Genomic DNA, 9,327 nt, shown 5'->3' with positions numbered 1-9,327 from the left:
CTTGTAGTTTAATGGTACTGGCGGGAGTCATTCGCATAATAATTGCTTCGATTATCACTGTCCCCCTTTTCCTCCCTTCTCCTTCTCCCTATGTAATAGTAAAAAGTTGCCATATGTTTCAGAAAATATGAAGTTTCCTTTTGGTACTGTTGCTTAACTAGTTTGCTACCACAGCCAACATGGAGGCTTGATGCTTGTCAATTGGAACATATTCTGGGAATGGAACCTTCCTCCCTGCTAATTTTCTTAACGTAACTCATAAAGTACCAATCATGAGTAGAGGACATTCCATTTCTATTGAGATATCAATGTATTACCATTGAATTGAAGTGGCTTAAGCTATCTACTAATTGGGTCTTCTATACTCCCTACTAGCGAAGACATATTAAATCTTTTATTTCCTTTAACAACTTGTTTGGATGGTTGTTACTTATTGTATTGTATCATATTGTTACTTTAGTATAAGGTTTGTTTTAATCGTTACTTAAATTTTATTGTATCGTACCATTAAATCCGTCATTACGTAAATGACGAAAAGTATTCACCGTATTGAACGGCCGATTTGGTGTCGTTTTTTCTCATCTTGCCCTTCCTTATTATTAAATAATTCTATTTTATTATTTATCCTACCTTTTAATATAATAGTTTTACTCCGTACCTTACTTTTTCTTTGTAATATTACAAGTTTATTTTTCATATTGTTGGTGCATGACATCACGAAACGACAACAAACAATATAATCTATCTAAATATTGTATGTATCCAAACGATACAGTATAATACAATACTACATGGTAAATTTTGAAACTATAAATAACAACCATACCAATCTAGCTGTAAATTTTGTGAAGTTCTTCTTTTTCTTTCCAAAAAGTTCAAATTATATGGTCATTAGTCAAAGAAGGAAGCAAACCGACGAAAAATTATGACAAAGGAAATCACTAATCTCCAATCTCACTTGCTATTCTCACGTGAAATCATGCACCGACAAATCTTGAGTTATTCTCTTTCTTCTTTTCTTTTCCTTACTTTTCCTGGGCTGGTTTTATTGTAGCCACGTTCTAGTTGGACCCTCTTTATCTTATTTTCTCCCGTTGTGCCCCTTTATCACCCCCTTCTACCATTAAAAGATTTGATTGTGCCATTTCTAAAATTAGGTGTCTCAAAAAATCGTACTCCTATGAAGTTATTTTAAGATGGTATTCCAATTTGATTAAAGAAAAGGAAGTCGGACGAGCAACTGCACAATATAAAAGGTTGAGAATTAACTTCTGGTTATACTGTTTAAACCATAATTTAGAGACTGCCAACGAATTGCTATGTGATGTAAACTTTAATTCAAAGGCCAAAACTTGAAGGTATTGAACTAGTAAACTTTTACCGTTCTATTCCGTTGGGTTTCACCAAACCCTTTCTCATCCCAAAGACCACTGACGTTGTACCCGAAAAAAAGGAATTAAATAAAAACTAAACTAACCACCACAATTAATCAAAATCAAAAGGAAACAAAAGTTTGGACACCGCAATTCAACCAATCTGTTTTTTTCCCCTTTTCACTGACATGAACAATAAATGTAAGTTTGTCATTACAAGCACAAACAAATTTGTTTCGCAAAATATCTGTGCATAAATATCAATGCAGATATGATCACCTGAATTCTGTTACACTCCGGGAACTAAAATTTGCTTAGGTCAGAGAGCTAATTACAAAGGGTGTAGGGGACACAATTCTCAGCACTATAAACCAGTGACACCTGCAAATTCAGCTTCCAGGCAAAATATAAAATGGACTCCAAAATTTAGAGCTACCGATCCAAATCCTATAGCACAATACAAATCAAACTGACCCATTAATATTTCCAATCTGCTGCTCCTGGTGCAGAGTATATCAAGTGGCAACTTCGATGTGATCATTCACTGGATCTCCTTAAGAAAGCAAATAAACCTAAACTCGCAGCTAATGCAGCACCAGCTGCTACAGCGGTATAGGCTGAAGCCCATGCAGTTTCTGGATGAGCATAATCCAAACTTTCGGACTGCGAACCTCTCCTCCGGCCAGGCGTTCCTGAATAGTCTAAATGCAATCTTAATCCCTGTACAGGTCCATTTCTATTATCAGTCCTTAATTTGTAACATGAAAGACAAAGCAGCATCTAATAATTAAAAATCTAAGTCAGTATTCCTTCCCTGTTATTACGTCTCTTATCATCCAAACCAACAGAATAGAGCTGGTTTTGAACCAAGGACCAGAAAAGGCCAATCATACCTTCCAACCTGACAACCTTGCATGTTCAACTGCTGTTATAAGATCACTATCTGATGCTAGAATAACCTTGTCATGATCTTCATCTTCATACTGCAAGAGAGCGATTAAACATGAACATAAAAGTCAACTAGTTAATACAGCACAAGAGAGGACAAAGAGATGTGTACAAGGAAAAATTCATGCATCCTTACCAGAATCTGCGGAAGGTTGTTCCGGTCAATGTCGTCGCCCATTCTCTGAATGATTGAAGTTATGAGATCTGTCATGCTCCGTATATCTGAATTATAAAAACATTAGGACCATATGGGAGTCAAATTATTAACTGTTAGCTTTGACGGAGAATAAGGATTTCACTGAGATGAAGACAAACTCTGTACTGCTAAATGCCCAATGCATGACGGAGATTTTCAAGAGTGCCAACACATATGATAAGTAAGCCATCCTTATTAGTTCATCAAATCCCCATAACACACCCTCACTATATAGATACTGACTTGTATAAGGATCACTCGTGGAGAACCAAAGAAGAAAAAGAGTAACATGGAGAAATCACATGTGAAATGCTAATGCAAAGTTGAAAGGAATCGAGAGCTTCAAGGAGAGTATTATATCAGAAGGAAAGTCTCCAGATGTCAAAAAGAAGAATAAGGTTCAAAATTTAGTTTGTATGTGGCAGTAATAAACAGCAGAAGCTTAGTTTATTCTTCTTCTTTTTTTCCTTTAACAAGGGCTCATCAATAGCATACCACAGTTGAATCTGTGCATCCTTCCCTTTCGATCTTGAATCTTGAAAGCAAAAGTATTTGGCAGGCTTGCCGGAGGATAGGGAATTGATCTTCCTGTTTCTGCACCTTCAGAAGCTAATTTTTGTGAACCCTCGCTGAAATACATAGACAAATGTGAAAGATAAGTAAAAAGTAAAAGAAAATACTACAATTTAACAGAAAATATGGAAAACGAGGCTGGAACCTCGGTGTCTCTTCATCATCATCCGGAGTCAACGCCATAGCTGAATCCCAAAATTTTTGCATCATAGTGTTTGCAGCTTCATTATTCGCTCCAGCAGCATTTCCCACCTGGTTAGTGAGGCACGGTTAAGGAATAATTCTGTACAAACTTGGGGAACAAGAAAGCTTGTCCTGTTATACACAGCCGAGATTGTAAAGATGTACAATGAAAAAAATTCAGTACCCTCCAAGACCGTTTGCCTTATTTAACAATAATGGCGTTCTCTAAAACTACTTTGAATTTTGATATTTTTATATTTGAAGAGGGTTGTTGGAAACAAAAATCAAAAAGAAAAAGAAAACAGAAATAATCATATTATGCATTTAGTCAGTTAGGGAAACAACAAAGATTTTCTTATAAATCAGAAATGTAATTAAAAATTCTAACCGTTAGTGCTTCAAACTTTAATCAAATATGATTTGTTCTGCCAATAGAGTGAAAAATTCTAAGGACTGGAAGTCTAGACACATCAAAGGAAACAGTACATTGAAGGAAGGTTTGAAACTTCACCAATATGAAAAGCTGAATCTTAAAACTAGCACCAAGTCAGGAAAGGTCATAATGACGTTCAAGATTTATCGTAACATCCTCTATCTGATTTCACTTGCGAATGCTGACAAAAATTTATTTCCAAAATCTAGAGCTGCCTTTCGCATATGGAAACATAGTTGACCCTTCTGTTAAATGCATAAACTAACAGTCTTAGCAAAGAGGCCCCAAGATTCCAACTTGAAAGATCCCCTAAAAGAACTTATAAATTTCAAATGCAAATGGATACACAGAAAGCTCATCATCATGGTGAAGCGGAAGCCAAGGAAGCTCATGGACTTCAACGAGGATAGCTATAATCAAAACAGCACTAAAAAGGTGATTTGACAAGCGAATTTACCTAAAAGTTTTCAATTACTTATGATGAGCTTCTTAGAAAATGCATATAGGAGATCATAAAAGGTTTGCAAGGAAGAGTCTGAAACAAAGTAATTGCTCATTAAAGTTCATAGTTGGGCTTTAAGGCTAGTTTTGTCACGATAAGCGCCAGAAATGATGTTCAAAGTATTGCTCCAATTCTTAGTTGAGCCGCTTAAGGCTAGTTTTGCCTTGACGAGTATCCCAAACTTAGAAAGCATACTTTAAAATATTATGTTTCTTTGTCTAAAGCAATGTCATCTAAAATCAATCTATATTAAAGTTTGAACTTTTTTATTTTTCAATAAGTTGCGTGATGATAGAGGGTGCCGTTTGCCCCACACTTCAGAAAAAGTAAAAAAGTATGGATGAATTAAAAAAAGTGCTCATCAAGAACTGAAGAATTATGTGTTCTTATTTACACTCTTTCCGCAACTGACAGCTGACATGGATGAATTACTGAAATAATGGCTTGTCCATGATATGTCAACAGCATCTGGTACTTCATAAACTGGTCAAAGGAGCTCGGAGCACTACTTTCCTCTTAGGGATGACAATTTCTTATTTTCTTTGATCAGGACTCTTACATGCAAATATTACTAGGAAGTCATTAATTTCAGAAGCTTGTCAACTTACAGAAAAAGCATACATATGCATAACAACTAGTGAGTTCTGATATGTCAATCTGTTCAAATTAAACATCTGTGTGCATGCTTCATACCGTGGCTACAGCTGCATGAGTGATATGAAGAACATCAAGGACAGCAACTACCGTTCCCTCTGCACCACATTAGAATTAAAAAAGTTTTAAGGAAATCTGGATAAGAAAATAGCAGATTCCAAAACTGCATTTCGGAAGATCAAATCTAACCTTTATCAACCACAGGAAGGTGTAAAAATTTGCCATCATGCATTGTATGTAAAGCATCAACAATAGGTGTATCTGTTGTAGCACATTCTGGACTAGGGGTCATTACCTGAGCATTAATGTGTAAGAAAACAAAAGTTCACAGAAATAATATAGCTTTTTCTCCTTAAATTCAGATATAGGAAAGAAAGTGAAAAAAATTTAAGATCTCATTTACTTGCAGAACTATACAAGAAAGAGACAGCTAACTTAAGGAGATAGAGATTTACCCTCTCAACGAGAATGGACTCAGGGGAAAGATCTTGAGCTACGACTCGCATCAACATGTCTTTTGACCTGCAGCGACAATAAGGCAGATTTTTTCATTAGATGATTAGTGTTCATTACACTATAGCTCATAACTAATTGCTGACATGTCGAAAGGAGAGAAACCTTACGTTAAAATTCCTCGTGGTTTGTTGTCAACCATTACTATAGCAGAGCTTGTTCGAGATTCAAGCATCTTTTTTGCTGCCGCTAAAACAGTATCACTTGGTTCAACTATAACAACCCTGGAAACACCACAAGTAATAGCAATTACACAAAATTTATTTTACAGATTACAAGCTATGCATCACAGATTAAATAATATAAAAAGTAAGGATATTACCTACTTTGAATTCTCAGAGATGATGGTTGACAGTGAAGGCCTGAACATCCGCTCCTGAAGTGTTTCAATAAATGTATTAGAACCTGAGACAAACAAGAAAAAGAAAAAAAAAAGGTTAATAAATGACACCTGCAATGGAAGATCAAATAATGTATTCAACCACAGGGAACTTGGAAAATCAACCCCAAGTACTCCTACAAGCCACAAGCTATATCAATGAAATATAGAAACAATGCAAAATTCTCTACCAACCAGAAACAGATGAGCCCCAGTGCTTTTCAACTCCCTCAACAGCAGCTGCAATGGCCTTTCCTTTCTCAGCTGCCCTTTCAAGTCGAGCAATAGCATCATAAAGACATTTTGCTATATCAAGCAAAGCAATGACCTCTCCATTTTCCACAACTGGCAAATGCCTAAATTTTCCTGTGGCCAGGCATGACAGTGAGATGTTGACCATGCATGAAAGAATGAACCATTTGCTGTATCCAAATATTCTAACCTAGCACCATTTTCTGCAAGGCTTCTACAGCTAGTGTGTCAGAAAGCACAAAAACTGGATTTTTTGTCATAACCTTTGAAACTGGTGTTTCCTGAGTATTAACTTCACGAGCAATAACCCTTGTTGCTATGTCCTTCATTTTTCCCAAACAAATACACGAAAAGGACACAAAGAGAAGTTAGTCAAAGATACTCTTTTGGAGTCAAAGGAAAAATCTCGTAACTTGATTTTATTTGGTCGGATTATGATAGTTATGCAAGATTTAATTAAACCTTATCTGTCAGGATACCACATAGTAATGCATTTGAGTCAGTTAGCAATAAAGCATCAACTCTGCGAGCAGCCATCCTGCGGCAAGCTTCATAAATACTTGTAGTATCAGGTACTGTTAGGGCTTTCGACAGTCGCAGTCTCTTCACTGTCCGCTCTCCGGTCAATCCCCTGAAAAAAAAATGTGTTGGGGAACCAAATATTATTACTAGAAAGAAATGATACATAAATGATCACTTTGACTACCCCTAACCTGAAATCATAATTTTAACATTCGGTACATTCACTAGCAAAAACATTTCCAGCTATGACTGTCACTTAATACATTTTTCACGTTGTGGTCAACAAGTTAAGGATGAAGAAGTGGGTGACTTTTAATGGCTAAGCAAAGGCAGAGATAAGTTGCATACAAGACAAACTCAACCAGCCCAAACGAAGAACAGACTAAAGCCAATAAACTGAATTGGCAAGAACCTTAAGCAAACTTGTACAGCCTAATGAACCACGTAACACACACTCGCTTTTAATATTGAACGTGGATATGTAGCAGAGAAGGTACATTCATTAACACAGCTTTTCCATGTATTTTTAAGGATAGTTATGGACTCCCTACGCCCAGTTTGATATGGATCCATTGGTATAGAGGAAATCCAGGTAAACAGGCTGTGACAATCATCTATATGCAACTGCAATTCACTCTATTCCAGCTCTTAATCCAGTTTGCTTTGACTTAGTATAATATAAGATAGCGACCTATATTTGGATTTCGATTCCAAAAGCTTAATTTCCAGAATGCTAGTGCATTAGGCATGCATTATTCCATCTCACATTTAGCTTTGGTCCTTGTCCCCCAGAACACAGCTCTAGTGCCAAATTTCCAATACTTAGAATAAGTGAAAAACTAAGCAACGAGAGTATCTAGTACAGCAAAACCAACATCCTATCTCACGCTTAATTGTTTTGAGTCAATGACAGGATTAATTGGAGCATATTGCACCAAGAGCCCCCCAAAAAATCTCGATCATTTCTTTTTCTATTTTTTATGATGGTGTCTCCGGGCCAACCTGCACGCCGAATACTTGCTAACTCCCACCAGCACAGGTACCGGGTAATTCTGTCCACCAAGGGACAAGGCTTACGTAGATGAGATTCATGAGAAGACCTAGTGTTTTTTCACATACATACTCATTCCAGGATATTGAGCCTCAATGACATTTTACATAATTGAACCTAAGTTAAATTATACGTAATGAAAGAGAACGAATAAAGATATTGCTATTCATGTCTACAAAAACCATTGCAAGAGAGCTTTATTTAACAAAGGATGATGATGATGAATTAAAACGCACATGGAACGAGACGACGACATGGACTTTCGAGGAGCGGAATCAGGTTGTCCTCCTCCTCCACCATTAATATCACCCGCTGTTTTCTTCTTCAAGTTAGATGTCGTGCTCGTCAACGACATCGAGCTCCTCCTCGACGACGGTCCTCCTCCTTGACTCGTTGTCATCTCTACTCCCAATTCCAATCAAAATTATCCACAGCAATTTTCAAATTGAACCTAAGAAAATCACGTAACTACTTAATACACAAAATTGTATCAACAAACGATCAAGCAGTAGCAGTGGCTAGATAATTTTGGAGATAAATGAATTGAGTAAATGATGAAGATGCCTTTTCTCCGGGAAAATTCTTGAGATGAATTTTCCAGGAAACGGCACGGAAGAGAGAGAAGGAACGGTTAGAAATGGGAGAAGGAAAGAGAGGAATGGCAATTGCAATTGAATATTTTGGGAGGAAGCCGGTTTCTTAGACCAATAATATTATTCCACGTCAACGAATGTCCGCCTCCGGAATATGATCCCAATTTCACTGGAGACGTGCGGCGTTGAATTTTGGACACTGAAATTTTTTCTGTTTTTTGTGGATTTTACTGCTTTCCTTTTTGTCTCTTTTATTTCTTTCCTTTTTCTTTTGTTTTTTACTCTTTTTGTCCTTGTAACTCTTACGTTGAAAATTTCTGTCTTCCGAGTTTGGCACAAAGTAAGGTCAAGCGTGCTGTGCCGCCGTCCCCTTAACAATAGTACCTAACCACATAATTTTCCGTGACAACTTTTACTCCATTATTTTATTTTGATTCAAAATAAGTGTTTATTTATATAATCAAGAAAAAATTTAATTTATTTTTATAAAATTACTCTTATATAAATATTACTAAAAAGTTTTCTTACTCCTCACATTAAATAGTTAATTAAGGGTAGTTTAGTCATACTAGGTATTTTTGTATAGAATTTAGTATTATGCCAAAAGCAAATTGGTCACTTATTATGGACCGAATGAAGTACCATTTTAGCATAATAATTGTTTCATTAAATACGATGGATGTCACTTGCTAGCTATAGGAATGTGTAAGTTACTCCTACTGGCTACCACATTATAACAACGTATATAGCATCGTGGAGGGTGATGGAACGAATAAATTTTTCGCCCTTAACCAAAAAACTCGAATTCAAGCTTTAAAATAGGAAAACTTCTCGTAAAGAACGTGTCTTTTTTTTTTTACGTCTATAAGTTTCGAATATTCAACTTATAAAATCAAATCTAAAATCACGACCTTCAGGATCCAAATGGTTAATTACTATTTTTTTTTTGGAAAACAATGGTAATTACTACGGAGTAGCATAATAAGAAATCCGGGGGGATTATCTTAAAATAAATAGAAATGTGTTCAACACAAAAAGAAATGGACAACGATCAACGTGTTGACCTTTGCATAATGCTTTTTTAAAATAAATATATTAAGCCTGTCTTATACAAACGCACCAATGTTTCCCGATGACCTAGTGACGCAGAACTAT

General features: G+C 36.1%; 1 protein-coding gene across 1 annotated transcript; it reads right to left on the bottom strand.

Annotated features, from left to right (window-relative positions):
* Positions 1-1,526: 1,526 nt before the first annotated feature.
* On the bottom strand, positions 1,527-8,239 carry LOC104222767 (CBS domain-containing protein CBSCBSPB5-like). Its single transcript, XM_009774055.2, has 14 exons — positions 7,816-8,239; positions 6,469-6,637; positions 6,197-6,329; positions 5,950-6,120; positions 5,702-5,780; positions 5,486-5,599; positions 5,318-5,384; positions 5,052-5,157; positions 4,902-4,960; positions 3,236-3,342; positions 3,013-3,146; positions 2,458-2,543; positions 2,267-2,356; positions 1,527-2,093 (listed from the first exon to the last, which is right to left on the bottom strand). Exons 1-14 carry the CDS (start codon positions 7,977-7,979, stop codon positions 1,911-1,913), a joined length of 1,662 nt encoding a protein of 553 aa, XP_009772357.1. The 5' UTR covers positions 7,980-8,239; the 3' UTR covers positions 1,527-1,910.
* Between the last annotated feature and the right edge of the window lie 1,088 nt (positions 8,240-9,327).

Source organism: Nicotiana sylvestris, chromosome 3 (assembly GCF_000393655.2).
Source record: "Nicotiana sylvestris chromosome 3, ASM39365v2, whole genome shotgun sequence".
In the NCBI taxonomy this organism is placed as follows: domain Eukaryota; kingdom Viridiplantae; phylum Streptophyta; class Magnoliopsida; order Solanales; family Solanaceae; genus Nicotiana; species Nicotiana sylvestris.
Note: the sequence above shows the minus strand (reverse complement) of the source record. Positions and strands in the feature narration are given on the sequence as shown.

Coding starts and splice junctions, on each gene's coding strand:
- LOC104222767 (XM_009774055.2), bottom strand. CDS start 7,979: ATGACAACGAGTCAAGGAGGAGGACCGTCGTCGAGGAGGAGCTCGATG. Junction 6,330..6,468: donor GTGGTATCCTGACAGATAAG/GTTTAATTAAAT, acceptor GGAAAAATGAAG/GACATAGCAACAAGGGTTAT. Junction 5,158..5,317: donor AGTCCATTCTCGTTGAGAGG/GTAAATCTCTAT, acceptor ATTAATGCTCAG/GTAATGACCCCTAGTCCAGA.